Below are 18,533 nucleotides of genomic sequence, written 5' to 3' on the forward strand. Positions count from 1 at the left end.
ATTAACAGAAGTATAGTCTCCAAATTGCGTGAAGAATTGGTTCCCCCCTATCTGGTCCTGGTTAGGCCTCATCCTGAGTACTGTGTCCAGTTCAGAACACCACACTTTATAAGAAGGATGCAGACTAACTGGAACGGGATCAGAGGAGGGCAAGGAGGATCAGGGGACTAGAAACAAAGCTCTATGAGGAGAGACTGAAAGAACTGGGTATGTTTAGCCTTGAGAAGAGGAGATATGATAGCACTCTTCAAGTATTTGAAAGGTTGCCACACAGAGGAAGGTCGGGATCTCTTCTCAATCATTCCCTAGTGCAGGACACGGAATAATGGGCTCAAGTTACAGGAAGACAGATTTTGGCTGAACCCTCAGGAAAAACTTCCTAACTGTTAGAGCGATACAATAATGGAACCAATGATCTAGGGAGGTGGTGGGCTCTCCAACACTGGAGGCCTTCAAGAGGCAATTGGACAGCCACCTGTCAGGTAGGCTTTAATTTGGATTCCTGCATTGAGAAGGCGGTTGGACTCGACAGCCTTATAGGCCCCTTCCAACTCTATAATTCTATGATTCTAAGCCATTGCGATTTAAAAAAAAAAGTTTTTCTGTACTTTTATTTTAAATGCCACTTAATAATTATTTTCAGAATAACCCTTGGCAGAATAACCCTTGGCAGTATAAGGTGTGTTGCATCAGCCAACGCTCAAATAAAAACTGCTAGTGAATGGTATGTAGCAGCAAGAGATAAACTCCTGTAATATATATTGTAAGTATATATTGGACCCAGAGCTTGGATGTAACTAGTTACAAATAACAAGTTAGTTGCAATTTATTAATTTTTTGAGTAACAAGTGGGTAACTTCATTACATTTTGCTGGTAATAGAATGAGTAGTAACTTCATTACTTTTGAGCTGTAACTGTTAACATTTCCAGCATTACTTTTGGGCATTACTTGGGGGGGGAGCAGGGGAAGTCTTCTGCTCCTCTGATTTGTGGATAAAAACCATGTGCTTCAAATTGGGCTTCTGTGCAGCGTCGCTCTTCCCTCGTGCTCTATGGGTGCTTAGGAGGCATCAAGGGAGGAGGTGGAGAGCCAGATGGGGTGGAGAAAACAATTGTTTAAAAATGGACAGGAGTGGAGGGAGAAAAGAGCCGGAGGGCAAGGAGACACCAGAAAAATGGACGTGAAGAACTGGCTGAGGAGATGAGAGATGATGATGATGATGATGATGTGTGTGTGTGTGGCGTGCAAGGCTCGAGGTGGCTTCTGCTTCCCTCCCCACCTCTCCTCTCTTACCAGCAGAGAGAGATGCAAGCCAAAAGGGTGAGCGAAGGACAGACAGACGTTGCAGCAGCAAGCAGCCAGAGTCCTAAAGAGCTGCTGCTTCCAGTTTTCTTTCCTGCCCTTCCTTTCTTGTAAGGAATAGATAGTTTGAATGTTTAAATAGTTTGGTAGGCAGTGCTGGGGAGGAGTCTGTGGTTGTGGTGCACGTTGGCACCAACGACATGGGGAAATGCAGCCGTGAGGTCCTGGAAGCAAAATTTAGGTTGCTAGGTAGGATGCTGAAAGCAAGGACCTCCAAGGTGGCTTTCTCTGAAATGCTACCAGTTCCATGCGCAGGACCAGCCAGACAGGCCCAGCTTTGCAGTCTCAATGCGTGGATGAGACGATGGTGTCGGGTGGAAGGGTTTGGATTTGTTAGGCACTGGGGAACATTTTGGGACAAGCCGGGCCTGTACAAAAGGGACGGGCTCCACTTGAACCAGAATGGAACCAGACTGCTGGCACTTAAAATTAAAAAGGTGGCAGAGCAGCTTTTAAACTGACTGAGGGGGGAAACCCGACAGGAGCTGAGGAAGGTCCAGTTCGGAATAAACCTCCCCCCTGGGATAAAAACCAAAACCAAAGAAATGATGAAATTTTAAAAGGGGTAGGCCTAGAAGTAGGCATTGTGAGAGCAGGGGCACAGGATATAAATTCAGAAGAGCAAAATTACCACAGGCCAAACCACAAGTGCCAAAGACACTTGAAGAGAGACACTGCTTACAAGTGCCTGTACGCTAATGCTAGGAGCCTGCGAACCAAGATGGGAGAACTGGAGTGCTTGGTCTTAGAGGAGAGCATTGATATAGTGAGCATAACGGAGACCTGGTGGAATGGAGAAAACCAGTGGGATACGGTTATCCCTGGATATAAACTATATCGGAAGGACAGGGAAGGACGTATTGGTGGCGGAGTCGCTCTATACGTGAAAGAAGGCATTGAATCCAGCAAGCTCGAAACCCCAAAAGAGGCGGACTCCTCCACAGAATCGTTGTGGGTGGTGATACCATGCCCCAGGAGGGACTTAATACTGGGAACAATCTATCGTCCCCCTGATCAAAATGCTCAGGGAGACCTGGAGATGAGATATGAAATTGAGGAAGCATCCAAACTAGGAAATGTGGTAGTAATGGGTGACTTCAACTACCTGGACATAGACTGGCTGCATATGTGTTCCAGTCATGACAAAGAAGCAAAGTTTCTAGATATTCTAAATGACTATTCCCTAGACCAGTTGGTCATGGAACCGACCAGAGGGACAGCAACCCTGGACTTAATCCTCAGTGGGGACTGGGACCTGGTGTGAGATGTAAGTGTTGTTGAACCGATTGGGAGCAGTGACCACAGTGCTATTAAATTAAACATACATGTAAATGGCCAATTGCCAAGAAAATCCAACACGGTCACATTTGACTTCAAAAGAGGAAACTTCACAAAAATGAGGGGATTGGTAAAAAGAAAGCTGAAAAAAAAGTCCAGAGGGTCAACTCACTCGAAAATGCTTGGAAGTTGTTTAAAAACACTATATTAGAAGCTCAACTGGAGTGCATACCGCAGATCAGACAAGGTACCGCCAGGGCCAAGAAGATGCCAGCATGGTTAACGAGCAAAGTCAAGGAAGCTCTTAGAGGCAAAAAGTCTTCCTTCAGAAAATGGAAGTCTTGTCCGAATGAAGAAAATAAAAAGGAACACAAACTCTGGCAATGTTGTTCCTATTGGGGACGTATTTGCCGCCGCCATTATTATAGGGAGGACTCATGAAAGTTTGCATTATGTACGTTTGGAGCCACATGAGATCGTTTACCCAATAGGGAAGGGCGTTTGGGCACCTTATAAAAGGCTGCTCCTTTCCTTCCCGCGCTTGCCTTTTTCGCCTCGCGGCACCCACCCTCCCTCCCTTGTCAGTATGGGCTTTTGCTGGTTGCCAGAATGGGGCCGAGTAGGAATTTTTTGGGGGGGATCCTGATTTCAGAATCCCTTTGGTTTTGCCTACTCCATGCTGCTTGGGTTTAATTCAATTGGCTCTTTGGATGGTTTGGGTTGCGTCAGCTTTGGCGGGCATAGAATTCGGGCAGGTGAGGTATATGGGGATTATATTTAGGCGGTTAAGGCATCCTGAAAAAGGGGCACTCCCCAGGGAACCATCAGGGCTTCATGCCTGGTGGGGATCTGGATGGTGTCCTTGTGGGACTGGCTTGCGCATCATGGTGAATGCCTGTACGGCGGGGCCATGGTGTGGAGGTTGGAACCACGCACCTGGCTCCAAAAGCAAGGAGGGGGGATTTCACCCACATCCTTGACTGTGGAGTTATGCAATGAGGTGAATTGATGCCTTAAGAAGGTGGGCGTGTAGTCCCACGTAGTTAGGTTTAGCCTCACCGGCCCGAAGTACTTATATTTGAATGATTGGCTGTCTGGTTTTGGATTTAGTATGTTATATTTAATAAATATAACATTATTCCAATCTTGTGTCACGAGTCTTCCTTGTGGGGTGGCAAAAGAAATGCAAGAAGATAATAAGGGATGCTAAAAAAGAATTTGAGGAGCACATTGCTAAGAACATAAAAACCAACAACAAAAAATTCTATAAATACATTGAAAGCAGGAGACCATCTAGGGAGGCGATTGGACCCTTGGATGATAAGGGAGTCAAAGGTGTACTAAAGAACGATAAGGAGATTGCAGAGAAGCTAAATGAATTGTTTGCATCTGTCTTCACAGTGGAAGATATAGGGCAGATCCCTGAACCTGAACTAACATTTGCAGGAAGGGATTCTGAGGAACTGAGACAAATAGTGGTAACGAGAGAGGAAGTTCTAGGCTTAATGGACAATATAAAAACTGACAAATCACCGGGCCCAGATGGCATCCACCCGAGAGTTCTCAAAGAACTCAAATGTGTAATTGCTGATCTGCTAACTAAAATATGTAACTTGTCCCTCGGGTCCTCCTCCATGCCTGAGGACTGGAAAGTGGCAAATGTAACGCCAATCTTCAAAAAGGGATCCAGAGGGGATCCTGGAAATTACAGGCCAGTTAGCTTAACTTCTGTCCCTGGAAAACTGGTAGAAAGTATTATTAAAGCTAGATGAACTAAGCACATAGAAGAACAAGCCTTGCTGAAGCAGAGCCAGCATGGCTTCTGCAAGGGAAAGTCCTGTCTCAGTAACCTATTAGAATTCTTTGAAAGTGTCAACAAGCATATAGATAGAGGTGATCCAGTGGACATAGTGTACTTAGACTTTCAAAAAGCGTTTGACAAGGTACCTCACCAAAGGCTTCTGAGGAAGCTTAGCAGTCATGGAATAAGAGGAGAGGTCCTCTTGTGGATAAGGAATTGTGGATAAGGATTAAGAAGCAGAAAGCAGAGAGTAGGAATAAACGGACAGTTCTCCCAATGGAGGGCTGTAGAAAGTGGAGTCCCTCAAGGATCGGTATTGGGACCTGTACTTTTCAACTTGTTTATTAATGACCTAGAATTAGGAGTGAGCAGTGAAGTGGCCAAGTTTGCTGACGACACTAAATTGTTCAGCATTGTTAAAACAAAAAGGGATTGCGAAGAGCTCCAAAAAGACCTCTCCAAACTGAGTGAATGGGCGGAAAAATGGCAAATGCAATTCAATATAAACAAGTGTAAAATTATGCATATTGGAGCAAACAATCTTAATTTCACATATACGCTCATGGGGTCTGAACTGGCGGTGACCGACCAGGAGAGAGACCTCGGGGTTGTAGTGGACAGCACGATGAAAATGTCGACCCAGTGTGCGGCAGCTGTGAAAAAGGCAAATTCCATGCTAGCAATAATTAGGAAAGGTATTGAAAATAAAACAGCCGATATCATAATGCCGTTGTATCAATCTATGGTGCGGCCGCATTTGGAATACTGTGTACAGTTCTGGTCGCCTCATCTCAAAAAGGATATTCTAGAGTTGGAAAAGGTTCAGAAGAGGGCAACCAGAATGATCAAGGGGATGGAGCGACTCCCTTACGAGGAAAGGTTGCAGCATTTGGGGCTTTTTAGTTTAGAGAAAAGGCGGGTCAGAGGAGACATGATAGAAGTGTATAAAATTATGCATGGCATTGAGAAAGTGGATAGAGAAAAGTTCTTCTCCCTCTCTCATAATACTAGAACTCGTGGACATTCAAAGAAGCTGAATGTTGGAAGATTCAAGACAGACAAAAGGAAGTACTTCTTTACTCAGCGCATAGTTAAACTATGGAATTTGCTCCCACAAGATGCAGTAATGGCCACCAGCTTGGATGGCTTTAAAAGAAGATTAGACAAATTCATGGAGGACAGGGCTATCAATGGCTACTAGCCATGATGGCTGTGCTCTGCCACCCTAGTCAGAGGCAGCATGCTTCTGAAAACCAGTTGCTGGAAGCCTCAGGAGGGGAGAGTGTTCTTGCACTGGGGTCCTGCTTGCGGGCTTCCCCCAGGCACGTGGTTGGCCACTGTGAGAACAGGATGCTGGACTAGATGGGCCACTGGCCTGATCCAGCAGGCTCTTCTTATGTTCTTTATGTTCTTAAGGAAGATATTCCCTGGAAGCAATTTTGTGCAAATCCTCCCCATAGCAAATGCAAAGAGTTTCAAAGAGGCACTTGTCCAGGCACTTGTTAAAAATGATTCTATAGCTGACTTACAGTACACTATATACAAGTCTACTCAGAAGTAAGTCTCTTTATGTTTAATGGAGCTTACTCCCATTTGTGGGGGGGAGGGAGAGAAAAAATATGACCCTTTATAGTACAAAGATGCATCAATCTGTTTAAGGCAAGTAAAATTTGATGCATGTAATACAAGAACTAACTTGCAGTCCAGTACTTGTCTACTCAGAAGTAAGTCCCATTGTATTATGTACACACTTACTTGGGAGTAAGTCCCATTGAACTCAATAAAGCTTACTTCTGTGTAGACAAGTATTGCATTGCAGTCTTAGTTTCCTTGTTTCCCATTTTAATTCTGCCTTCTGTATCTTCACAACAGCCCTGTAAGGTAGGTTAGGCTGAGAGTTAGAGACGGGCCCAAGGCAATAAATAAGCAAAAACAATTAAAATGTGACAATTCTCATGCTCAAAGTATTTTTGTCGCTCTTTGTCAAGGCTTTGTGTGTGGGTTTTTATGTCTACTGTCTCATAACTTCTTTTTGCCTGAGAATATTGTATTTCATACTGTTATAGATGTTCTTTTTTTAAAAAAAAATTGTCCAAATTCTGTGGTTGTTGATTTTTTTACTTGAGTTTGCATGCTTTAGGGGTGGGATTGCAGGAGATCAAGCTCTTATGGACAGCTGTGGGACAGGTAGAAATTAAATGGAGTAAGCCTGTTTTGTATGGAAATACAATTATGGGGAAAGCTTCACCTATTAACATTTTATCTGTCAGACATTTTATTACTTGTGTGTACCCCCTTCCCAGATTTATTTTTTATTTGTGAATGCCATGACCATTGCCATTCCCTCCTCCTGTTTATCTTTGCCACAACCCTGTGGTAGCTTAGGCTGTAATGGGAAAAACCACAAGGTGGAATTCTCCCTTCCCCCTGCACACCTTTTAACGATACAGAATATCTCTTTGAGGCCGGGCCTGGAAACCAAGAGGTCTTCTGTGTCTTTAAAAGTTGTGCAGGAGGAAGGGAGAATTCTTGTGGTTTTTCCCATTTCAATGTGTACGTCGCCTAGAGTGGCTTCGGCCAGATAGGCGACACAAAAATTAAATTTTACTTACTTTTACTTACTTACTTACAATGTTGCAAGAAAACCTGCACTTGGCTGAATTTTCTCTTCTCTTAAAGATACAGAATCATTCTCAGGCCCTGAGCCTGGCAATCCTATGTGGTAGTAAATTCCATAGTTTCACGATATGCTGGGCAAGACCCCATTTTTAATTAAAGGAGAAGGGATAACGTTTATGATGGTGGATTACTTTTGATATATGCATTTTCTGTTTACCTACGTTATGTCTCTTAAGTTCTGCTTCTGACAGTTCAATTGTGCATACATGTCTACCCAATGAGTTCAATGGGACTTACTGCCTGGTAAGTATGTACAGGATTAAGTTACCCCTAAGTTATACTGTTGACAAAAAAAATTACAAAGGCAACTAGTAAAGTACTAAAGTCTGCATTTTTCTTTGATGATGGGGATTGCCATATTGATAAAAATGTGTTTTAGTTGAAAGGGATGCTGCGTTGTTTTTTACAGCACAACACAGGCATGCCTTCAAGTGCCGCAGAACGCCTGTTCAGTACTGGTCAGAGCTTGGAAGTAACTAGTTACAAGTAACGAATTACTTGTAATTCATTACTTTTTCGAGTAACGAGTGGGTAATTCCTTTACATTTTGATTGTAATAGAACTAGGAGTAATTTCACTACTTTTGTGGAGTAACTGTAACATTTCCAGAATTACTTTTGGGCATTACTTGGGGGGGGAGCAGGGGAAGTCTTCTGCTCCTCTAATTTGTGGATGAAAATCATGTGCCTCAAACTGGGCTTCTGTGCAGTGTCGCTCTTTCCTCATGCTCTGTGGATGGATAGGAGGCGACGAAGGAGGAGGCGGAGAGTGAGATGGGGTGGAGTGGTGAAAACAATTATTTAAAAAAATGGATAGTGGTGGTGAAGAATGGAGTGGAGGGGAAAATGATCTGGAGGTCAAGAACATGGATAAAGGAGGAGAAAGGCAGCAGCAGAATAGAGATAAAGAACTGTGGAGGTGAAAGATTACAATGTGTGTGTGTGTGTGTCAGAGAGAGAGAGAGAGAATACTGTGTTTGCACTTGGCACACAAAGTGGCCTCCACCACCCTCTCTGGCTACTGTGCTGCATTTGCAGTATTTTAACTGTTTTGCATCTCAGGGGAAAATGTTTGCTTGAGTGTCCCTTAGTTGGTGGCAGGGCAGGGTCTGGGAGGTGGTTAAGTGAGAGAGATTATGCTGGCTGGCTGAGTGAGGGGGTTGCACTTGGTTTGACTTGCAAAGATCTGAGTAGTGGCCTCAGCCTCCCTCCACACCACCCTTACCAGCAGAGAGACCACCATTGCTATCTTATGAATAAAAATAATTATTCTACTACCTCTGTATGTGTTTGTTTATTTTTACTGTTGTTTTAGGCTACTTAGATGTGCAGCAGCCAAGGCCAGCACCTTGTAGTCTTTTTTTAAAGTAACTGAAATGTAATTGTAGTGATTGCTTTGGAGGAAAAGCAATCAGTTACTTTCAGAGCAATTGTAATTGTAACGGCAATTACTACTTTTTTGGGCCATGTAACTGCAACCGTAATTTATTACTTTTTAAAAGTAATCTTCCAAGCTCTGGTACTGGTGGTAACGTAATCTGTAAAAAGACATTCCTTGCCTGATGTGCTCTTTGAGCATCCTGTTCTTCTGAGACATAACAGAAATGTATTGTAAAAGCAGCATTTCAAGTGTAAAATTTGATTTCAAGTGAATTATATGTGTGTTGGGGTATCATCATTGCTGGGCTGGGGGTGGGGGGATGTGAGATTCCATTATACAATTCTGTTAATCTTACAGATATTTTTTTTTATTCTACTACCCTCTGTGTGTGTGTTCTTATTTTTAAAGTTGTTTTAGGCTACTTAGATGTGCAGCAGCCAAGGCTAGCAGGGCCTTGTAGGCAATTTTTTTTAAAAAAGTAACTAAAATGTAATTGTAGTCATTACTTCTGAGTAAAAGTAAAGTAATCAGTTACTTTCAGAGCAATTGTAACTGTAAAGGTAATTACTACCATGTAACTGTAAGTGTAATTTATTACTTTTTAAAAGTAATGTTCCAAGCTCTGATTGGACCTCTTAAGAACATAAGAACATAAGAAGAGCCTGCTGGATCAGGCCAGTGGCCCATCTAGTCCAGCATCCTGTTCTCACAGTGGCCAACCAGGTGCCTGGGGGAAGCCCGCAAGCAGGACCCGAGTGCAAGAACACTCTCCCCTCCTGAGGCTTCCGGCAACTGGTTTTCAGAAGCATGCTGCCTCTGACTAGGGTGGCACAGCACAGACATCATGGCTAGTAGCCATTGATAGCCCTGTCCTCCATGAATTTGTCTAATCTTCTTTTAAAGCCGTCCAAGCTGGTGGCCATTACTGCATCTTGTGGGAGCAAGTTCCATAGTTTAACTATGCGCTGAGTGAAGAAGTACTTCCTTTTGTCTGTCCTGAATCTTCCAACATTCAGCTTCTTTGAATGTCCACGAGTTCTAGTATTATGAGAGAGGGAGAAGAACTTTTCTCTATCCACTTTCTCAATGCCATGCATAATTTTATACACTTCTATCATGTCTCCTCTGACCCGCCTTTTCTCTAAACTAAAAAGCCCCAAATGCTGCAACCTTTGCTCGTAAGGGAGTCGCTCCATCCCCTTGATCATTCTGGTTGCCCTCTTCTGAACCTTTTCCAACTCTAGAATATCCTTTTTGAGATGAGGCGACCAGAACTGTACACAGTATTCCAAATGCGGCCGCACCATAGATTTATACAACGGCATTATGATATCGGCTGTTTTATTTTCAATACCTTTCCTAATTATTGCTAGCATGGAATTTGCCTTTTTCACAGCTGCCGCACACTGGGTCGACATTTTCATCGTGCTGTCCACTACAACCCCGAGGTCTCTCTCCTGGTCGGTCACCGCCAGTTCAGACCCCATGAGCGTATATGTGAAATTAAGATTGTTTGCTCCAATATGCATAATTTTACACTTGTTTATATTGCATTTGCCATTTTTCCGCCCATTCACTCAGTTTGGAGAGGTCTTTTTGGAGCTCTTCGCAATCCCTTTTTGTTTTAACAACCCTGAACAATTTAGTGTCATCAGCAAACTTGGCCACTTCACTGCTCACTCCTAATTCTAGGTCATTAATGAACAAGTTGAAAAGTACAGGTCCCAATACCGATCCTTGAGGGACTCCACTTTCTACAGCCCTCCATTGGGAAAACTGTCCGTTTATTCCTACTCTCTGCTTTCTGCTTCTGCTTTAACCAATTTCTTATCCACAAGAGGACCTCTCCTCTTATTCCATGACTGCTAAGCTTCCTCAGAAGCCTTTGGTGAGGTACCTTGTCAAACGCTTTTTGAAAGTCTAAGTACACTATGTCCACTGGATCACCTCTATCTATATGCTTGTTGACACTCTCAAAGAATTCTAATAGGTTACTGAGACAGGACTTTACCTTGCACAAGCCATGCTGGCTCTGCTTCAGCAAGGCTTGTTCTTCTATGTGCTTAGCTTTAATAATACTTTCTACCAGTTTTCCAGGGACAGAAGTTAAGCTAACTGGCCTGTAATTTCCGGGATCCCCTCTGGATCCCTTTTTGAAGATTGGTGTTACATTTGCCACTTTCCAGTCCTCAGGCACGGAGGAGGACCCGAGGGACAAGTTACATATTTTAGTTAGCAGATCAGCAATTTCACCTTTGAGTTCTTTGAGAACTCTTGGGTGGATGCCATCCGGGCCCGGTGATTTGTCAGTTTTTATATTGTCCATTAAGCTTAGAACTTCCTCTCTCGTTACCACTATTTGTCTTAGTTCCTCAGAATCCCTTCCTGCAAATGTTAGTTCAGGTTCAGGGATCTGCCCTATATCTTCTACTGTGAAGACAGATGCAAAGAATTTATTTAGCTTCTCTGCAATCTCCTTATCGTTCTTTAGTACACCTTTGACTCCCTTATCATCCAAGGGTCCAATTGTCTCCCTAGATGGTCTCCTGCTTTCAATGTATTTATAGAATTTTTTGTTGTTGGTTTTTATGTTCTTAGCAATGTGCTCCTCAAATTCTTTTTTAGCATCCCTTATTATCTTCTTGCATTTCTTTTGCCAGAGTTTGTGTTCTTTTTTATTTTCTTCATTTGGACAAGACTTCCATTTTCTGAAGGAAGACTTTTTGCCTCTAAGAGCTTCCTTGACTTTGCTCGTTAACCATGCTGGCATCTTCTTGGCCCTGGCGGTACCTTTTCTGATCTGCGGTATGCACTCCAGTTGAGCTTCTAATATAGTGTTTTTAAACAACTTCCAAGCATTTTCGAGTGATGTGACCCTCTGGACTTTGTTTTTCAGCTTTCTTTTTACCAATCCCCTCATTTTTGTGAAGTTTCCTCTTTTGAAGTCAAATGTGACCGTGTTGGATTTTCTTGGCAATTGGCCAGTTACATGTATGTTTAATTTAATAGCACTGTGGTCACTGCTCCCAATCGGTTCAACAACACTTACATCTCGCACCAGGTCCCGGTCCCCACTGAGGATTAAGTCCAGGGTTGCCGTCCCTCTGGTCGGTTCCATGACCAACTGGTCTAGGGAATAGTCATTTAGAATATCTAGAAACTTTGCTTCTTTGTCATGACTGGAACACATATGCAGCCAGTCTATGTCCAGGTAGTTGAAGTCACCCATTACTACCACATTTCCTAGTTTGGATGCTTCCTCAATTTCATATCTCATCTCAAGGTCTCCCTGAGCATTTTGATCAGGGGGACGATAGATCGTTCCCAGTATTAAGTCCCTCCTGGGGCACGGTATCACCACGCACAACGATTCTGTGGAGGAGTCTGCCTCTTTTGGAGTTTCGAGCTTGCTGGATTCAATGCCTTCTTTCACGTATAGAGCGACTCCGCCACCAATACGTCCTTCCGACTTTACAAGGCTGGGGCTGCAGTACTCATACTTGGGAGCCAGAACCACGCGGACAGGGTCAATCCTATAAGTTCTTCCCACACAATTGTCACCTCCCCCCCACCCCACCCCACCCCCCAGCATTGGTGGGTATCAGGCTGGAAGAACCGTTTGCCTCCAACCCTGCCTACGTGGTTGCATCTTCCAAAATGTTACTGCTGCATTGTGGGGAGAATCTTTGGGAAAGTGGCAATGCAATAAGAACGTAAGGAGAGTCCTGCTGGATCAGGCCAAAGGCTCACTTAGTCCAGCACTCTCTTCTCACAGTGGCCAACCATATGTCCATGGGAAGCCTGTAAACAGCAACATCTGAACATAGGAAGCTGCCTTGTGCCAAGTAAGATGACTGGACCATCTCGCCCGATATTGTTAAAAGCTGTTCTCCAGGATTTCAGCCAGCGGTCTTTCCCAGCACTTCTTGGAGATACCAGGGATTGAGACCTTTTGCATGCAAAGCACGTGCTCTGTGCCTGAGTTACAGCTCTTCCAACAAACTATCATAGACCCTCTGTCCCAGTGCTTGGAGTGAACTGATTTGGTTTACTGAAGTTCACTGAATTAGTTCAAAAATCTCTGAACTACACCTGAAAGTAGTTCCCATAAATCCCAGGTGAACTGAACATGAATTAAGTTCCTCTGGGGATAGAACTTTGAACGATTTCTAGTTCATATTTGAATTCATTCTCTTACATCTGCTTTTTACTCTTTTAGACTATTTGGGCCTTTATGCTTAAAGATCATAATTGTTGGGGGAAAATATATTAAAGAATATATTAAAGAATTAAAGAATTCACATTCCACTGTGTGTGTGCTTTGATGTTTACTTAGTCTTCTTTAAGTATATTGTATACTTCAGCACAGCAGCTTGTAACATTCTGAAAGCTGATTTCCCCCCACCCCCTGAGGTTCATTTGGATAAACATAAATGGAATGTGAACTGAACCAATTAATTTTTGTAAAGGAACACAGGTGACCTAGATTTAGTTCCTTTTTGGACATGTTGAACTTGATCTAGAACTAGCTCTTTTTAAAAACTAACTTTTGAAGCTGTGCTCTGGTGTGTTACCTCACATTACCCCACTTTTTAAAACACTTTTTTATTTTCAAATTTAACGATGAAAGGAAAGAAAGAGAAATCAAAGAAATATATATATATATATTAAAGGTATAAAAAAATTAAAGAAAAAAATTGTCTATGAATACTGCTACTGAGAACAACAAAACACCATCAGTTTACATTATTGATACAGTAACCATCAGTACATGCATCTTGAGTAAAGCACATAAATTAATATAAGCCCTCCAAACGCCCAAATAGTTATCCACTTGAAATTGACATCTATATGAAATATGTTAAAATGTAGCAAGGCAGTAAGGTACTCAGTCCATTGCATTGTTGTTGTTGTTGTTGTTTTGTGCCTCCAAGTCGACTACGACTTATGGCGACCCTATGAATCAGTGACCTCCAAGAGCATCTGTCATGAACCACCCTGTTCAGATCTTGTAAGTTCAGATCTGTGGCTTCCATTATGGAATCAATCCATCTCTTGTTTGGCCTTCCTCTTTTTCTACTTCCTTCTGTTTTTCCAGGCATTATTATCTTTTCTAATGAATCATGTCTTCTCATGATGTGTCCAAAGTATGATAACTTTAGTTTCATCATTTTAGCTTCTAATGATCGTTCTGGTTCAATTTGTTCTAACACCCAATTATTTGTCTTTTTTTGCAGTCCATGGTCTGCGCAAAGCTCTTCTCCAACACCACATTTCAAATGAGTTTATTTTTCTCTTATCTGCTTTTTTCACTGTCCAACTTTCACATCCATACATAGAGATCGGAAATACCATGGTCTGAATGATCCTAATTTTAGTGTTCAGTGACATATCTTTACAGTTGAGGACCTTTTCTAGTTCTCTCACAGCTGCCCTCCCCAGTCCTAGCCTTCTTCTGATTTCTTGACTATTGTCTCCATTTTGGTTAATGATTGTGCCAAGATATTGATAATCCTTGACACGTTCAATGTCCTCATTGTCAACTGTAAAGTTGCATAAATCTTCTGTTGTCATTACTTTAGTCTTTTTGACGTTCAGCTGTAGTCCTGCTTTTATGCTTTCCTCTTTAACTTTCATCATTTCTTTTATTATTATTATTTATTGTATTTATTGTATTTATATATTGTGCTTGTTTTTATCTTTTTGTACACTGCCCAGAGAGCCTTCGGGCTTAGGGCGGTATATAAATTAAACTAAATAAATAAATAAATAAATCAGCATTCGTTTCAAATCATTACTGGTTTCTGCCAGTGGTATGGTATCGTCTGCATATCTTAAATTATTGATATTTCTCCCTCCAGTTTTCACACCTCCTTCTTCTTGGTCCAATCCTGCTTTCCGTATATGTTCTGCGTATAGATTAAATAAACAGGGTGATAAAATACACCCATCTCACACCCTTTTGAATTGGAAACCAATCGGTTTCTCCATATTCTGTCCTTATAGTAGCCTCTTGTGCAGAGTATAGGTTACGCATCAGGACAATCAGATGATGTGGCACCCCCATTTCTTTTAAAGCATTCCATAGTTTTTCATGATCTACACAGTCAAAGGCTTTGTTGTAATCTATAAAGCACTGGGTGATTTTCTTCTGAAATTCCTTGGTCCGTTCCATTATCCAACATATGTTTGCGATATGATCTCTGGTACCTCTTCCCTTTCTAAATGCAGCTTGGCCATCTGGCATTTCTTGTTCCATATATGGTAAGAGCCTTTGTTGCAGAATCTTGAGCATTACTTTACTTGCATGGGATATTAAGGCAACAGTTGGATAATTACTGCATTCCCTGGGATTCCCTTTCTTTGGAATTGGGATGTATATGGAATGCTTCCAGTCTGTGGGCCATTGTTCAGTTTTCCATATTTCTTGACAGATTTTAGTCAAAATTTGGACTGATTCAGTCTCAGTAGCTTGTAGCAACTCTATTGGTATGCCATCTATTCCTGGTGATTTGTTTCTTCCAAGTATTTTAAGAGCAGCTTTTACCTCGCATTCTAAAATTTCTCGTTCTTCATCATATGGTTCCTCCGTGAATGAATCTGTCATCCTGTCATCTCTTTTATAGAGTTCTTCAGTGTATTGCTTCCATCTTCCTTTTATTTCATCTCGGTCAGTCAGTGTGTTCACTGTTGATTATTCAACATCCCTACTCTTGGTTTAAATTTCCCTTTCATTTCTCTAATCTTTTGGAACAGGGCTCTTGTTCTTCCCTTTTTGTTGTCCTCTTCTGTTTCTATACAGTAACTATGGTAATAGTTCTCTTCTCTACTAGTCGCTGTATTGTTGCATTTAGGGTTCTAACCGTGATTCTTTCTCCTTTTGCTTTTGGTTTCCTTCTCTCTTTAACCATTTTAAGAGTTTCTTCAGTCATCCATTGAGGTCTTTCTCTCTTTTTAACTAGAGGTATTGTCTTTTTGCATTCTTCCCTGATAATGTCCCTGACTTCAGTCCATAGTTCTTCTGGTTCTCTGTCAATTAAGTTTAAAGCCTCAAACCTGTTCCTTATTTGATCTTCTGGGATGTTATTTAAATTGTATTTTGGCATCAAGGAACTTCTTGACAGTAAGGGTAGTTCGGCAATGGAACCGACTGCCTAGGGAGGTGGTGGGATCCCCTTCGCTGGATGTCTTCAAGCAGAGGCTGGACAGCTATCTGCGGGAAATGCTCTAGCTGTGGATTTCCTGCTGTGAGCAGGGGGTTGGACTCGATGGCCTACAAGGCCCCTTTCAACTCTATGATTCTATGATTAAGAGTGCTTTGTTGTCCTTCTTTAGCTTTACTCTGATTTTCGATACGACCAGTTCATGATCTGTACTGCAGTCTGCTCCTGGTCTTGTTTTTGCAGAAAGTATGGAACTTCTCCATCTTCTGTTTCCAATTATATAATCAATTTGATTCCTATATTGACCATCTGGTGATGTCCACGTGTACAGTCGTCTTTTTGGTTGCTCAAAATGTGTTGGCAAGAAACAAATAATTGTCTTCACAGAATTCAATAAGTCTTTCTCCTGCTTCATTTCTGTCACCTAAGTCCCATTTCTCCAGAATTCCTAGTTCTTCTCTGTTCCCTACGTTTGCATTCCAGTCCCCCATGATTATCATCATATCTTGTTTTGGTGTATGATCTCCTGTACTTCTGCGTAAAATCAATACCCTTTTTGAGGATATTTCCCACAGGTTGGGAAATGCCATAGATGACTGTAGTGAATGGGCAGGCATATAAAGCGTAAGGCAATATCTCAGATACCCTGGTCCCAAGTTTTATGCACTAACAGTAAGACCTTACAGTTAGTCCGACAGCATATTGGCAGCCAGTGCAGTCCCCTTCAGCATCCTGTTTCCTACAATGATCAACCAGATGTCCATGAAAACTCCACAGACAGGGCACAAATGAATGGGGAAAGCTTTGCAGATGGATTGTGCTCATGTTCATTGGTAGGAACCTGTGGACCTCTAGGTGTTGTTGGCCTCTAACTCCCACCAAGTCCAGCCAGCACAGCTAAGCAACTTAGGGTTGCCAGGTTCAGGGCCTGAGACTGATCTTGTATCTTTAGGAGAAGAGAAAGTCAGCCAAGTGCAGGTGTTCTTGCAACACTGTAATGGGAAAAACCACAAGGTGGAATTCTCCCTTCCCCCTGCACAACTTTTAAAGATACAGAAGACCTCTTGGTTGTCAGGCCCGGCCTCCGAGGTCTTCTGTATCTTTAAAAGTTGTGCAGAGAGGAGGGAGAATTCCACCTTGTGGTTTTTCCCATTGCAGTGTTGCAAGAACACCTACACTTGGCTCATTTTCTCTTCTCCTAAAGATACAGGATCAGTCTCAGGCCCTGAACCTGGCAACTCTAAAGCAACTACAGTGGAAAAGCATGGTCTTGAGGGAGGCTTGCTCACTCAACCTGTTTGATTCAGCAGGGAAACTAGTGGAGGAAAAAGAAGTGATGATGGGAAGATGGTATTAAAAGTCATCTTGAAAATAATGGCCTCTTTTCATTTTTCCCGTTGCTGGCAAAGTAGGCATACACCACCAGAAAGACTCACAGCACTTATTTAGCAGGAATTCTCCAGTTAAAGCACTATGCCTACATCTTTGAAAAGGAATATTTTGGCAAGTATTGCCACATCCCACAAAAAACTATATAATTAGTACAACATTTTCTGACAAGTGATTAATCTAGAACGTTATACCTTGCTGCCCACAGACTTTTGTTTAGGCTTCCTGCCATTTTTGATGTGGAGTCCTGTCTAGCATCACTAGTTGTTACAGTGGACTGGGTGCACATGACTAGAGTTGGACTGGGACTTAAAAAAATACTTTGCCCCCAAATAATTTATATTGTAGTTTTTGCCATAACAATAAATACATTTAACAGAAAACCGAGGTACTACAAATCACTGTTACAATCAGGATAATTGCACATTGTGTGATAAATTCATGTGCTTGGGATTCCTTTCTTAGATCTTGTAGTGCCATCTTCATGATAAAAAAAACCCTCCAGGATAATGATTGTTTTGCTGGAGGTTTGCTGACATAACCCACTTTGTCATTTACATAACCTAGAAAGAAGACGTATTAAGGCTGTCCATTGATGAAATAATGTTTCATTTATAATCAGCCTTATTAATCTTTCTGATTAATTTAACAAATTTAAATTATTTTAATGGGATTTTTAAAAATATACACAGCACTTAGCTTACATATAAAATATTGGATATCACAACCTTTATGACTATGTAGAAAAGTACAAAATAAATCAAATTAAATGCACAACATCAATTGTTGTAAGTTGTCCTTTGCTCCTGCAATAGCTAATGCAACATAACCAGCTTTCTGTTTTTCATTGAACAGTTTACCCACGAGCTTCCTGCCAAACAGAAAGAACTATCTGTTCTAAATACAATCTCCTTAAAAAGAAAAGGTATGCTCTTTTTTCTCACTAGACTCATGAATGTCTCACCAACAGCAATACTGTAAGATTCATGGTTATTTTCTTCTTGACTAAAGCAAATATTCCTATGCTTCAATTAACTCAAATGAGATACTTAATTCGGGGAGCTAACATTTCTTTTTCTTTCTTTTCTTTTTTTTAAACCCTTGACTGTAATTACATTTCTTTCAGTCCTGTTTGAAATATTTCTGTGATGAAAAGACTTTTGTAGGAAACAATTTTATATTAGATTCCGCCCCTCCCCAAAGGAACAGATTTTTTGAAGCAGGCTCACCGCCCTGATGCTTTCAAAGTGTCCTCCTTCTTTCTCAAAATCGATAGGCTGCCCATTCAGAGTCCAGTGGAACATGACATCTAAGGTGGGGTCATGAATGGCTTTGCAGCTGAGGACAATGCTTTCTCCCACCGTTAGCTCGGTCCTCTTAGGAGACAGGTCTATCTTGGTAGGCTCTAAAGAGACAAAAGGAAACAGTGGCATGGTGTGCTAGGTTAGGAACTTAAGAACATAAGATGATAAAAAGAGC

At 41.8% G+C, this 18,533-nt stretch overlaps 1 protein-coding gene across 1 annotated transcript in view; it reads right to left on the reverse strand.

Moving 5' to 3' along the window:
- The window catches only part of CNTN5 (contactin 5), a 324,115-nt gene that overhangs the window by 116,094 nt on the left and 189,488 nt on the right, over positions 1-18,533 (reverse strand). The window contains exon 9 of the mRNA XM_061628766.1: positions 18,284-18,459. Coding sequence (XP_061484750.1) covers positions 18,284-18,459 — 176 coding nt within the window. The remainder of the gene's footprint in view (positions 1-18,283; positions 18,460-18,533) is intronic.

The sequence above is a fragment of the Rhineura floridana genome, chromosome 5, assembly GCF_030035675.1.
Source record: "Rhineura floridana isolate rRhiFlo1 chromosome 5, rRhiFlo1.hap2, whole genome shotgun sequence".
In the NCBI taxonomy this organism is placed as follows: domain Eukaryota; kingdom Metazoa; phylum Chordata; class Lepidosauria; order Squamata; family Rhineuridae; genus Rhineura; species Rhineura floridana.